The sequence below is a fragment of the Phaenicophaeus curvirostris genome, chromosome 8 (assembly GCF_032191515.1).
Source record: "Phaenicophaeus curvirostris isolate KB17595 chromosome 8, BPBGC_Pcur_1.0, whole genome shotgun sequence".
Taxonomy (NCBI): domain Eukaryota; kingdom Metazoa; phylum Chordata; class Aves; order Cuculiformes; family Cuculidae; genus Phaenicophaeus; species Phaenicophaeus curvirostris.
The window spans coordinates 3,239,506-3,255,178 of NC_091399.1; the positions used below are offsets into that span (position 1 = coordinate 3,239,506).

The window sequence follows — 15,673 nt, forward strand, 5'->3', positions numbered from 1 at the left end:
AAGAACAATAGCACTTAATAACGACATGTGCAGTAGAGACAGAACATATGTTAGATCTCAGAGCAGCAGACTGCAAATTTATTGAAATGTTCGGGACAGATGCAGAACACATCTTCAATGACTTGCAAACAGTTACAGAGAATCTGTAATGTTACCTTTACCTTTCACCTGGAATGGTATTAGGTTACAAAAGGAATCTGTTAGTTCTTTCTAAGCTATGTTAGTTTTCCTGTGTTTTGGTGTTTGCACATTAACTTAACAGAAACATTTAGAAGGCATCAGTTCTCTCTCACAATAACTCACGTGTCACAGAATCACAGAATAACCAGGTTGGAAGAGACCCACCGGATCATCGAGTCCAACCGTTCCCATCAAACACTAAACCATATCCCTCAGCACCTCATCCACCCGTGCCTTAAACACCTCCAGGGAAGGTGACTCAACCACCTCCCTGGGCAGCCTGTTCCAGTGCCCAATGACCCTTTCTGTAAAGAATTTTTTCCTAACGTCTAACCTAAACCTCCCCTGGTGGAGCTTGAGGCCATTCCCTCTTGTCCTGTCCCCTGTCACTTGGGAGAAGAGGCCAGCACCCTCCTCTCTACAACGTCCTTTCAGGTAGTTGTAGAGAGCAATGAGGTCTCCCCTCAGCCTCCTCTTCTCCAGGCTAAACAACCCCAGCTCTCTCAGCCGTTCCTCATAAGGCCTGTTCTCCAGCCCCTTCACCAGCTTTGTTGCTCTTCTCTGGACTCGCTCCATAATGGTGTCCATGACACCAGAAGGCAGACAGCTCTCTGGTGATCACAGTGAGTCTGTCAGTTATGCCATGTACACTTCCTTCCATCACGACTGACAAGAGCGAGGTTTTCCTTCCACTTTAATATGACCTTGCTTTTCAAACATGTAAAAGCCTGGGCCAAAATGAATCAAGCTCTGACATAGACCTGAAAGACCTTTCCGGCTTTACTTGCATGACGTTAGATTACTCTAATACAGCAGATTTTTCCCAGCCCCAAAACTACTTTTTTTTTTTTCTTTAAATTATTTGGGCACATTATTAAAGGGAATAATTTTGACTGGGTTTTTTCTTGAACAGCAGCAAAAAAGAAAGCAGCAGAGAGAAGCCCAACCATGCCAGATCCAATGTACTAATGAGAATTTTGTAGCAAGACTTATATCTGCTTCATATAGATAATTTGGAAGTAGTCTCCTCTGCAAGCAACGTGCCTTTCCTAAGTAGCATAACAAATCTAGAACAATTTTTTACTCCTCAGACAAACTTGGGAGAAAGGAGATAAACACTGCAAGTTAATATTGGTTGGGTGGGGTTTTTTTGCTTTCTAAGTTTTATTACAGATTGTTCTATATAAAAGGTCCACGTGACCCAGGCTTACTTCCTTCAGTATGGGTGGGCTAACATATTCAAAAAGAATAAAACTCACCAAATTGCAGAGCAGGGCACCCTCCTCACATTCTTTTTAGTTCTAATGCAAAATCTGCTGAAATATTTCAAAAGAATCTCTTGGTTTCACTGGGTTTGTACCAATTCTTGGTCTCAAACTTCATTACTCATCTTTTGCACTGTGTTCCCCAATTATTAGTAGAAATTAGCAGAGTATAAACAATGGAACACATTGTTCAGACTGTACCTGCTTTGCCACTATCAAATTGGCTAAAAGTACTGGTGTTGTCCCGTGTGCCTAAGGCTTGTTGGGTTTCTAATACAACAGTATTTAAAACAATCTGCTTTTAAAAAAAAAAACCTGTCACGAAATTCTATCCCTGGGATCAGCTGCTGGGTGGATGTAGGAAGACACCTCTCCGATAAATTCCAAAGTAAAAAAAAAAAAATTGGGTCTGATTTACAACATATACATTAAGCATTTATTTAGCTGCAGCAGAAAGAGAAGGGAAATGGCCAATGGAAGAGAAAACGTGCAACTTCTTTCATTGATTGTGTCAGGGCTAATCATCAAGATTAATAAACTTAATCCTCTGTCACCTTCTTTGCAAACTTAGAGCAATTACAGTGAAAGAATCTGTGTGATAAACACACAATGTTTTTGGTCTAGTCAGTGAAGAATAAGTGTCTAATTCAACAGCTCTCACTGAGTGAAGAAGGCTGTGTTAAGAACATGCCTGACAGTGCCGCACCGCGCTTTGCATGTTGTGCTGCCCTATTGGTGACTCGCTGTCAAGCAGTAAGTGAAATGGAATCCAGCCACATAGAATTTTTATTCCAGCATGTTCTGGTGCTCCTAAGGCTGCAGTCTGAATGCTGGGACAAACATCTATGCTAAAAAATAAAATTAAAGCTGAACTATATTATACAGTTGACTCGGCCCTCAGAGCAGCAGTGTAATCAGAGCATCCTGTGACACCAGTATAGCTTTTTCAGGAGGCCTGCAGTTATGTCAGTCCTTTTGTTGATGTGGAGCCAACACACAGGCATAGTATCAAAAATCACTAATGCCTGTCACTAAATGCCCATCAGACACACTACTTTTCTGTGCTTTATGGGCTATGTCAGTGGCTGTAAAGGCTGGAAAGCTCCCTCTTAAGGAGAAAAATGTGACTAGAACACTGGCATCCTGTCATACTTAAAAAACAAACTGCAGACCTATTCCTGCTATCTCTCATTCTTTCTGCTGTGTATTTTAGAAAGGGTGGTATTTCACATCATTACTTTGTTTCCCTTGAAGGTATACTTTCAATGTTTTAATGGATGGAAAAATTGACCTGCCAAATTGTTCTTATGGCTTTTTAACACAAGAAGTTTACTAATGTATTATTACTAATAATATATTATAATAATTGTTATCGATATAATTAATATAATGTATAACTTCTAACAGAACACATGATACAGGATTCATAAATCCTTGTTGATAACACTGATATTGTATAAGCAACCCTTGGAGCAATACAACAAGACTTAGTACTTTGAGTTAACCTGTCCTTTGGAATGTGGGGCTCTTTTCCAAGGTAACTCATTTGGTGCCTTTTATGTACTTTTCTGAATTAAAATAATCTTAAATTAGGGGGCTAGACATTTGTAATGTACTGCCCACATAAGTCCAGGATCTCCAAAATAAACATGAAGAGTCAAGTCAGTTTGTTAGGAAGGAAAACTACACAGAATGTTAAATTAGCACTATTAGTTCCTCTGTAAAATTAAAAGATAAGAAAATCATAGAATATCTCTATTCATAACAGTCACACAATAGCAAGCAGCACTGAAGCAAAACTAGGAAAGGCTAATATCAAAAATAATTTGGTTTCATCTTTCAAGGAGGATTACCTTTTACTCCGACTACATTTCAGTCTCCCTGAAACATAAAATATTCTACCTCACTGTTACACAGACACACCTATAGCTGAAGCCTCTGTGAGCTTTACATACAATATTCAGGGAAAAAATTTGACTCAGATTTACAGTCATGGCAGTTTTGTGATGAACACCCATTTATTGCTTACTTCTCAAGCCAAATTAATCAGGGATCCAGAGTGGCATTCACACATTTTCAAGAAATTGCAGAAATCCACTTTTTCTTTCCATAACAAACCATAAGGCATAATTAATGACTAAGAATCGATTTATAATCTATTTTCGCTTAATGTGAATGTCTTTGCTCTCATATATTTTGTACAGGGCTGGCCCCTGGAACTGTACCAAAGCTGATCTCATCTTTTACTTAGGAATAAATTAGAGTAAAAAGAATAGCTGAAGCATAGTACAATGAAAGATGAAAAGCAGAGACCATGTGGTTCTGGATTTGGAGCTGAACTAAATGTTTCTATACTGAAAATTCAAATCTTGTCTGTAAGAAAGGTAGAAAAAGTTACCATCTACTAATTCCAAGAACAGTTTCTAGTTCTAACCAATATCTCACAAGGTTTGCAAGAGCTGGAAATGTGACCAATTCACTATGTTACATCACAGCAACTTTCTTGTCTGAGATTACAGACACAAAGAAGCAAGGAACTAGCCAGCCCTTTTCTGCTGCTGTCTACTTCTGCAACATTTAGCATATGGGGTTCTTTGGTAACTGCACATACAACGCTGACAAAGTTCTAGCCAAAAAATTAAGATTTATTTAGTGTTAGAGTCAAGATCCAGCAGCACAAGAATACTGTACAGCTGAAAACTGCCAGTGCTCTCATTTCCCTTTGTCCAGGGATCAGTACTTCAGAATACTGTACAGGGGCAGGTCAGCAGTCACAAGAGCACTCATACGCTCAAGAAAACAACCACCATTCCTCTGATCTGAGTCCAGTTTCTTCCGTTCCGGCTTTGTGTTCCAGCAGTGACAGAAGAAGAGATCAGAACGTGAATGAAGAATCAGTCAAACATGTATGAAGAGGGCAGCAGCACTAGAGGGATGTCTTTCAGGCACAGCACACGCCCAGCACCAGCGGGAGGCATGGCACATCTGCAACAGCTGGGCACAGCTCTGCTGATGCTGCTTCTTCTCAGGACTAGTAATTTACCTTCTGTTCTGCAGTCTGTTCCACAGCAGGTTTAGTAAGCAGAGATATATATTGCATGTATATTCTGGGAAGTCCCTCTCCAATCTCCTATAGTTGAGAGTCGCATGACTATTTCTGCTCCAAACACCTTCACGAATCAAATGAACATTAGTGTCAATTTGGAATGAAGCAAAGTCGGAACAATTCAATTAGGCCATGAAGGCAAGAAGATGCTTTATTCCATAGCAAAGGAAAGGGCCAGCAGGATCCAAACAGTAGACAGAATTGTGATGAGAGAGAACATGCGTGAATTTGCATACACAGAATCCATTAGTGGCTACAAAGCAAAAACTTGTCTCCACACAGATGCCGCTGATGTTAACTTCTGCATCACAATCACAGACACTGACCTTGTGAAAAAATAGTCACAGGACTGAATTTCAAGGCAGTCTGAAGCTGACTGTACTGCATGGCATGACTGTACAGTCAGGGACTCTCTTTCCGGATCCAATCCCAAAGAGAATCCTACAGCTGTTGTAATCTCAGTTATGGCATAAAATCAAGTACAGCTTGAACAGCTTCTGAATTCATTTTTTGCTCTGCTCACTTTCCAAATTCAAACATCCACAGACCTCCACTTATCATTCATTCTTGAGAAACAGAGGCTCCAAGAGATTTGACAAGAACAAAAAAAAAAAAACAAAAAAAAACCAGTTTTGAAAAGAAATCATTTCTTCCATGTGCACAGTTCATGGCAGGGCAGTAACTGCAGGTGAAGAAGGGAAAGCCAAAAAATGTCTTCAGTGCACAGCTACTGCAGGCAAGGTGAGAGGAGAGAGCTCAGCACCATGGCTTGTAGGATGTTATGCTATGGTACAATTTAGCAGTAGCATAGAGTACTCTCTCAGGCAGTTAATGGAATTACCTAGGTTAAAGCAGACTTGCTTACAGTCCTCTTTTAATGCTGCAGCCAGCAGTTTTTCATGGCATGGTAGGGGTGAGGAGGGACCTCTGGACATCTCGTTCAAAATCGCTGCTCGGGCAGAGTTGCCTAGAAAAGGTTGCCCAGGACCACACCCAGACAGCCTACTAATATCCCCAAGGATGGAGAGTACATGATCTTTTCTCTATATGGAACAGAGAATGGTACATAGAACTACTGCCTTTGTTTTTCAGTGTAAGGCAGGGCCAAAATCACCCTTTACAAGCTCAGATGGACATGCAGATCCACAGCCAGTACACTTTCACAGCCTCATCCGTCCTTTCACATAGGGGCATTCTTACAATTTTCCCACACAAACAAAATAAAATGGCTATTATTAATGAATATCCTGATGTGCAAACAACTCTGAATCCCACAAAAAATGAAGTAATTTCTCTTACTTGTCCTTTTACTGCTCACATAGGCTCTTTCAGTAATATTTTACAGAACAAAAACCCTCTTAATACCAAAGTGTTTAATCTGACAGCAAACGTTAATGACAAATGAAAGTGATTTTTTCCACCACAGTTACTTTATGACAGCAAAATTATCAAATCACGTCATTTTTAACTGAACACATTAAATTTAGCATTTTTCATCAGTATACACATGGTTTTGAACTTCTCCTTAATTACAAAAGACACTGAATGTTAATTCCGCATTTGCTTCTAGGCAAGGCAGTGTTTGTTGATTGGAAAGCTTTACATAAATATATGCAAAAGGGACAACTAAGTTAAAAATTCTAACATTCACATACTATACCTGCCTTTACTTACCCACAATTCCTAATGCAATGTAACCCAGAATGACGACTATGAAGATCACACAGCAAATGAAGTCTGTACAATGCCTAGGGACAGAAAGAAACACTGTTTAAAAAGAGGGTTTCTAACATGACCCTTTGAAAACATCAAGTGTTAAAAACATTAAAACAAATAATACCTCACAACAGTGAATCCATGAGATCATTTATGCGATAAGCTACTACAGGACATCTGCCTCAGAATGTCCCTAAAGCTGGTATCAAATATTGCAAACAAAGAAAGAAAGATTCAGCCCAACATACTTGTATTATAAATAGTTTATGAATGAAAAAGTAACAGCATGAAATGAAAAGAAGCCCACATGCAACTACCCCTGCTCTCTACACAAATTCCTTACTCAGCTGCTTGACCTCATTTAATGCAACAAACACATGCTCTACAGGGAGGACAAAACCATCAACATGTTAAAGAGAGTCATGCCTTATTTTAGAGAAGCCATCAAAGAACAGCGCTCTCCACTCTGAAAACTGAGACAATGAGTAACCTGTGAATATCCAATTAAATTCCTGTCTTCCACGTATTGGTCTGCATATTAAGTTCAGGCAGGCAGAGGAATGGATATCTGCACCACTTGACTAATTTTAATCGTGTCCGACTTTGATCAGATCAGTTCCAGAAGTGTAATTAACATGAAGTAGGACACTTCCAAGTAAGCAGGAGAAGGTCACTCTTGGAGACCATCAATTCTGAGGGCTCCAGCTGGGCTGAGCAGCTCCCTCCTCCACAAACCAACTTCACAAGCCCTTGTTTCTAAGGTTGCATGGAAGCAAAATAGTTACCATCTCACCACCTTTCACAGGCCTCACCAGCTAAGAAAGGTTTGCAGCTAATGGTCTCTTCAGGATTTAATTCACAAAGGAGTTAATTACTCATAAAAGGGGGTGTTGCCTACAGCCTCATCTCTGAAGGTTTTCAGTCACCGCTGCTTATCTAAGACAGATTCGCTGAAGAATGGGTTGTATGCCCTAAAGGTGTATGAACTGTAACTGCACATCCAGGCAGGGCTCCTGTCCACAGTGCCTGTCGGGGCTACTCTGGGCTGTCCCAACAGCTGTTGTAACAAACTGCTGCCATTCTGACCTGATCCAAACCTTGTTCCACGTTTCCATGACAGATGAATGAGCAACAGACACCCTGGGAAAGCTAATGGGTGCTTCACACCAAAGTCAAGAACTGCCTTCACAGAATGAGTGCTGTCCATCTCTGCCTTCAAGTCCACGTAAGGAGCCACATGGATGCAGGCTGAATCTTTCCAGTAAAAGCAATCCTAGAATCCAAACTCCAGCTGACACATGGTCATTTCTAGCATCTACCATTCCTTCCATTTTTCAGTCTACATCTCCCCTTACAGAGAGCCATTATTGTTTAGCATAAAGGAGATAAAGATGGCAGGTCTTTTAAACTGTTAGAGAACTTGGAATAGAATCATAGAATAGTTTGGGTTGGAAGGGACCTTAAAGATCATCTGGTTACAAGCCCCTTACCACGGGCAGGGACGCCTCCCACCAGATCAGGCTGCCTAAGGCCCCATCCAAACAGGCCTTGAACACCTCCAGGGATGGGGCAGCCACAGCTTCCCTGGGCAACCTGTGCCAATGCCTCACCACTCTCATTGTGGAGAAATTCTTCCTAAAGTCGAGTCTAAATCTGCCCCTCTCCAGTTTATAACCATTGCCCTTGGTGCTAACACTACAAGCCTTCGTAAACAGTCCCTCCCCAGCTTTCATGTAGCCTCTTCAGGTACTGGAAAGTTGCCATAAGGTCTCCTCAAAGCCTTCCTCTTCTCCAGGCTGAACAACCGCAACTCTCTCAGCCTGTCCTCATACAGGAGCATTTCCTGTGTTTCCAGGAATGAAAAACCCTGTACACTTCTTTAGAGGTACAGTTTTAACATCTCACTGAAATAAATTTTTAGCGAGGCCAAGGTAGTACAGGACTCAAGGTCAATACAACAGCAATCTCAGAAAGGACAACTGCTTTAGCGATGCTGAAACAATGCTGCTCATTTTCCCAGCCTCTATGCAGAAGCAGTTCTGACACTGCTCAAGCTTGGTACTCACCCCATCAAAGGCATTTTTAAAAGGTTCAATATTTAATTCAAGACATCTCAGGAGAAATATGGCACCATAAATACTTCAATTACAATCATAATCTCAAAAGCCTCTTCCAGTCCAGTTCTCACAGGTCTCATTTTATGGTGCCTAAATGCAATTAAGGTTATACCTGTTTGTGCTAAAGCTTCCTTTTACAGTTTTGCAGAGCTGCCATGAACAAGTACCCAGAAACTCTTTACCAGAATGCAGGATTTTGTTCTTTGTAACACAAAAACTTCTGCACAGTACCTAGTAAAACTCACTGTTGCCAAGTACTGCTGTTATATAAATGTTTTTAAAACATGTAAGAAGTGCATAAATCCTCTTTTGGGTGGCTTCAGAAAATTTTGAAACAGTTCATACAGACTAATCACTGTTCCATACAAAATAACTGCTTATTTTGCTAGATACAATAGGTGAAACCCTGGCTCCATTTATCATCATTGTTAGCTCATAATATTACCTCATAAACACAAGACTCTGCGGGAAAGGAAAAAAAGCTGTGAAACAAATTAATAAATAAAAATTCTAAAGATACAGTGAAGATTGTGGGAGTTTCCAAAGTTGCAGGAACTGGAACAATAGGAATTCCCCTTCCTGAACAGGAGATACTGGAAGCCCACTCTTATTACTGAAACCCAATCATAAATTATCCAGCCATGCTTTGACAAAAAACAGATTTGATATGATTTTTTTCAAATGAAGGCAGCAATCTGCTATGGTAAGTATGCTTTTTCAGTTTGTTTCAGGCTAACGAAGCAAAGCAAAATCACTCAGGAGACCAACCTGTTAAACTGAGCCCCAAGGAAGATGGATTAATGGAAATACAGTTCTGAGAACAGGAACTGAGAATACTGCTGATCACATAGGATCTACAATCTTTCTTACAGATAGAACTATTATACATTTATATAATAAGTATGTGTAAACATTCAAAGATTACTGAGAAAAAGCACTTTACATTTCTTATGTTATAGATGATGAAAACACTAAAAATGCTAATAGCCAGTATTGGAAATTTTAATGTTTTTTTAATACTTTTTGGATAACCAGGATCGTAATCTGAAACAAAACACAGTGAGTCTGTGTATTCAAATGCATGAGTTTCCATAGTGATAAACTGGTGATAAAACCATGCATCATTTTCAGGTGACGTAATAAAAGACCTTCATTTGGTTAAGTGCACAGTTCAGGCTCGCACATCACTTTTTGCTGCTTACTGCTGTCATTTAGCGTAATTTATGGAGCCTGATTTCCTTTCCACTGCCTCTCCAAAATATACCGGCTTCTTGGCTTCTCTTGCTGTGTTATGTGTGGCAGTGCATGCAAATAATACTTTGTGCATGCGTAATGGCATACTAGCAAATAAATGAACGCAAGATAAAATCATCCGTGCAGAATATGAGTGCATAAAAGCCACTCGCTCCTGCACCTAGTCATTAGTGAGTGACTAGAACCTCTCTCTGTTTGGCAGTTTCCTGCCCAACCTGTCACAAGTGCAATTTTACTCAAGATGCTGCCCTAGCAAGAAACTACATTTGTTAGTTAAGCAGCACTAGCAGTACATTAGCACCTAATGAACAGTCTTGCGCCCAGCACTGTGTGACTGCAGAGCAAAATGAGGCTCAAGATGCCCATGGTGAGAGGTTCAGGTTACCACTTCCACCACTGCTGGCACTCTGAGGTGAGGACAAATGTTCTCACTTGGGAGTTCCTCCTCTGTCCCTGCTTAACAGCTTGGGTGCCGAGGTTTCACTAAATCAGGTTGTGTTGATGATATACTATGCCATACAACACCATGAACAGCTTCGAAGACCCCTTTCTTCACTGGGACTGAACTGAGAAGCAACATCTGCTGTACAAATGGGTATTTCTATTAGCACAGCGACAATGACGGCACCACCCCGCACAGCCAAATAAACATGAAAGGTGCTTATAAACTAAATGTTTGCAGAGAAAGTTCCTTTCAAAATCTCCCATGAATTCACACTTCAACTGTGGATGCCAGAACCGCACAAAAAAAGCTATTTATACAGTTTCCTAGCACAAGCTGCTTTCCATCTACCTAGATTTTTAGTTTTCTCAATGAGTATGACTGACCTGCATAGGTTTACTAAGTTATTAAGTCTTAGTTGCAGGCACTATTCTTAAGGAAGTATTGTTTAGCTCTGGAAAACTCATATTTTGATATCTCTGTAGACACTGTATTCCTCAAAACAGCACAAAGCGATAACTCGAAGAAAAATGTAGGCTTACCCAGATGTATGAGCGAGTACATGGCATGTTATGTCGCTACAGACAACAACATGTAATAAAACATAAATGGACCAATAAAACACCAGTAGCAAGAAAAACAGGACAAGGGGGAACAGCTATAAACTTGAGAGGTGCAGACCTAGGCTTGACACAAGGAGGAATTTCTTCACCATGAGGGTGATGAGGCACTGGAACAGGTTGCCCAGGGAAGCTGTGGCTGCCCCATCCCTGGTGTTCAGGGCCAGGTTGGATGGGGACTTGGGCCTGATATAGTGGGAGATGTCCCTGCCCATGGCAGGGGGGTTGTAACCAGATGATCTTTAAGGTCCCTTCCAACCCAAACTATTCTATGATTCTATGATTTATCTATGGTAGACTCTTAGTGTCATCTAAGTGACACCTTTAGCAGGCTACTTAGTTTTAAAAGCACAAATAATAATTCAAATGTCAAAATTGTTTATTATTTCAATACCAACCACAGCATCAAGCAATGCGCTATATGGATATGTAGGACTGAAATGTTTAAATTCATGAGAAGGTATAGTTTGTACTGCTAATTAAGGTCAGGAATTTTTATTAGGTTTTTTCAAACTGTTGAAGAAGATACATAAACGGTTATGGAAAATTGCTGATGCTCAATTTGCATGAGAATCCATTAACTACATTTTCTAATCACAGATAAAAAGGTGATCTTTGTCTCAGTAAGAACACTGACGCTCTAGAAAGACATTGAACAATTAAAGATAGTCCAGGAGGTGTTGGGAGTTTCTAAAACATAATAGGAAAAAAAAATTACAATGTGTCTAACCAGCAAGACAAATAGGAGAAACCACCAAGAAACTACATGGAACAAGGGGCAAGGTAAAGAGTTAACACAAACTCTGCAAAAACGGAGATAAGCTGAAAGTGCAATTTACTAATTTCATTTTGGCAAAGCAGCTTAAAATCATATGCTATGATTGTATTGACTGTATGAATTCAGACAAAATCTAAATGGAGACAATTCACTATATACTCAAAGTAGTATAATTGCATTAAGAAAAGGAAGCTTGTTTCCCACTTGTATTATTGTACTTGACTGATTTGTCCACAAACATATTTAAGCTACCTTATGGTAATGCTGCTGGAAGAAATGCTTTTTATTCTTAATGAAGCAAAATACATTCTGTTTAAATTCCTTATGAACCCTTAATTTCACAAGCCTTCCCCATAACATTCCCCTTCATCTGGCATTGGCATGAAGTACTGACACCACTGAACAGAGCCCTCCTCTCACTTGACAAATCTGCCTGAAGTTCAGTAGAGAGACTGTGTCAATGCCAGCGGGCAAGTGAGACAGAAAGGCAAACAGCTGCAGGGCTGTGACAGAAGTGTTCACACATCCAGAATTCAAGAGGTGCTCACCTTATTCACTTCCTAGTGGTGAATCATTAGAGGCAGGGAAAGATGGCTTGGAGGAAATTTCTGCCGTTGAGGAATCAGGGATAGCTTACACATAAAATAAGCTGTGCCAGATTTTGTCTCATACAAATTCAATTAAACTGATCATCAGATCTGGTGTGAGGAAGGTAGACACCTCTAGCTCAGACTGACACCAGAAATTTCTGTTTACCTCCAGAAAGTTGTCTACCAAAACTCCTGCTCCATCATTTTGAGCTGAGAAATCGCAGGGCTACTTCTTCAACCTGTAAACACACTCATTTGGTGGACACTATATATAAAACCTTACAAGTATTTTCTGGTAGTCATGCACATAGATGAACACTTAATAACATCTCTAAACTGTTGCATAAATTCATTCCTATACACAGTCTCACTGGCAGTATCATAAAGATACTTCTCAAACTAGGATCAACTCTCTAAACAAACATTTCCATTTATTTCTAAAATTATTAGCTTTCAGAGAGGAAGAAATACATCTTGCAAAGATGAAAACTGTGTGTGTTCAAGTGAGTACCATGAGGCTCCTGTGCTCTTCTCTGTCATAAATTTTCTGCTGACAAAAATAAAATTGATGAATAATTTGTGTTTCTTTAATTTATTCTTCTCACTAAAGATAGTAAATGCTAGTTTAGAACTTATTCCCTATGCTGCACTTACATCTGGAAAAACACTGACAAATTCCCCATGATTTCTTAGATGCTTCCTGAGAAATTTCACTCAAGTTTTAAACTACTGAACATTCAATGGGTAACAGACATGCTTCGTTATTAAGAGAAGTCAAGCCAGACTGTTCTGGAACACAGACGTATGTGTCATAACTCCTTTTAGGCTAGATACAACCCGCTTTTCCAACTCATGCTTGCACTGCACACTAACATTCCTATGGAGAACAGAGGCAGACAGTCTTGAATGGTGTGGAATGATAATGGAAGAAACTGAAAGGACTGCAGTATGTAGTCATACCAATAAAAGATGTCATCTTCAAAACATCATTTTGATTTTTCATTAAGTGGTTGGCTCAGAGTCAACCAACACAGCTACTGCATTTCAATCCTTTTTAAGAAAGAGATGATTGCACAAAAGATACTAAGCTCTATCCACAACTTCCTTGAAAATGATGGTACTAGCAAAGCACTAGATACTTTGCCTTCTATCCACCACTGTTTGACACTTCAACCACTGGCAATAGCTCTGCTCTATTTAAAAAAAAAAAAAAAAAGTTCAGCTAAATTAATCCCCTTGCAAAGGGTCCATCTGACAAACAAAAATTCTTTGGACAATAATACACCATTATTAAGACTTGGCTTTCTGATTATCAGTTTTTCAGGCTTTTAGTGGTTTGGGGGTTACCTCTAAAAATGCATCAGCTTCAGCAGTCATGATGATGGGATGCGACCTTTTCCAGCTATCTCTGCACTTTTCAGTGCAGATGTGTACAATTTGCAGCCTACCTCCCTTGAAACCCATGCTCTCCATTTTCAAAAATGAAGACAAAGTTTTTCCCTGATCAATGAAAACTGATAACAAAATCAAGAGCAGGACAGATTATCTTATCAGGAGAAAGCAAAGATAGGTGTTTCCCACCCACACCATACACAGAGATATTTCAGTTACAATAAGGCATACTACCAGCTCTATCCCTACCCAGGTACTCATTACTAGCACTCCCTTGTCTGGACAAAAATGTATGCTTTCAGCTTCTTAGCATCTCTTCTCCTACAGAAAAGTGAGAAGCCCTAAGGTCAAAAACAAATTCAGGGAAGATGCCCATTTTCCTCCTGTTGAACTCTTTGAAGGAACTTCTGAGAAGGCATTTGTTCCCAGTAACCAGATTCTTTATTGCTTGAAAGACTGTGGTTTCTTAATAATTCAATCTTAGTAATTTGAAAAATGAATTTAAAATCCCATTTCATTTTAAAAAAAGTTAATCATAACCTTCAGCTCCTTCAAGGACAAGTCTACAGTGTCCTGCACGGTGTTGCAGGGATGACCCCAACAGGTCAGGTAAGTCGTTTGGGTATCCTGTAGAAACAGGAGGTTGAATGTGAATCCAAGTGCACCACACTGCAAAGTACGCTCAATAAGTATCCATGCAGACAAAAAATCCATACCTTTAATGTTTAGGGAACCGATCTTTTTAATATTATATTATTATTTCATATTGATATTGCTTTCAACAATACTATATCACCGAAGCATTATGAAACGCAGTAAATATTCTTGATGTAGTACTGTTGTGTTGTAATCATTTGGTTGTGTTTTTAAGAAGCTGCTGTGGAACATACAATTAGAAAGCACATAAATAAACCTGGAACTGCAGAAGCTGTCACAGCAACTGCACAGATGTAACAGTTACAGTAAAACAAGAGAAGCCCTTCGGGCATACTATCACCAGTTTCACCACTTCTCACACACATGAGGGAAAGGCTCAGTAACAGACTGCTCAAAAATACCATCACATTGCAATATTTCAGGATCTGACTGTAGTCCACAGCGCTATAAGTTGACTCACTCATTTCAGAGACACTTTACACATGTGAAAACCCTTCAGTCCAGTAGGGGTTTCAGGGCTGAGCTCCGCCACATCACTGACAGAACTTTGCTGCTGTTACTGCTCAAGCGCTACCAATTTTCTGCCAGGGATTTACCCTGCTGGACAACCCCAGTACAAATGCAATGGTGCACACGCAGGCCATACTCTAAAGAGAACTAAGTAAATCCCTTGACGACGTGACTACAGGAGCAAGAAAATCAGCTGCAAACTGAAGAATAGAGTGTGCCAGAGTTCCAGAACTGCGCTGTATGCAACAAGACAGGCAGCATCGTATGGCCGTGGCACCCCAGAACATAATGCCATCTCAAATAGGCCTACTCCTATCAGCACCAGGCAACATGAGGCATACAAAAATTGGCATTTAAACTGAAAGAACTTAAGAGCACACAGTCAAATATTCCCCTGTAATCATACATCCTATGGGGTGGTAAGGACTGTCTTCCAGATTTAAAAGAACCACATAACCAAATTCATAAATTTTGTTAGGAAAATTTTGTATCCCCTGTTCACTGCAAAACCAAAAGAATTAAATAGAATGAGTTAAGAAATTTACCTGTTATGAATAGGTCCTCTGAACTTCGGGTCAAATTTCCTTGGTTCACCTGCATTTAAAATAAAACAGTATAAAAATGTGTCTTTATTTAAAAGAAGAAGGGCGTGTTAACAGCAGTCTTTGAAGAACATCTTCCAAATATTCCTTTTTAATCCATTCTGTTAAAATCATTTGTGCAGACAACAACAGTAATTCACCAATATAATTATCTGGTTTCTGTAGACGAGATCAAAGCCTTTTTCTTCCAGCTTAAAACCTTTGAGGGCCTCACATTTACTACATAATAAACTATCTTTAATGTACATTCTATCACTACACCTGCGTGAAGCATTCACAGTAGAAAGTTGCTGATATTTGAGAGAAGAGGATTATGTCTCTCAGTCACACGCTAAGTGTGTTTGGCAGCAAGTGAGTGAACCCATATCTCTGGAGCTCCAGGCTGAACCCTTCTGATTTTTCTCTACGGAACAGTTTGGAATCATGTCAGTATTTGCTGTTATA

At 39.8% G+C, this 15,673-nt stretch overlaps 1 protein-coding gene across 2 annotated transcripts in view; it reads right to left on the reverse strand.

Annotated features, from left to right (window-relative positions):
- The window catches only part of SLC44A5 (solute carrier family 44 member 5), a 95,837-nt gene that overhangs the window by 30,557 nt on the left and 49,607 nt on the right, over window positions 1–15,673 (reverse strand). For both annotated transcript variants that reach the window (XM_069862112.1, XM_069862113.1), the window contains exons 2-3: window positions 15,173–15,221; window positions 6,226–6,299 (exon numbers count right to left, since the gene is read on the reverse strand). In XM_069862112.1, coding sequence (XP_069718213.1) covers window positions 6,226–6,299; window positions 15,173–15,221 — 123 coding nt within the window. The remainder of the gene's footprint in view (window positions 1–6,225; window positions 6,300–15,172; window positions 15,222–15,673) is intronic.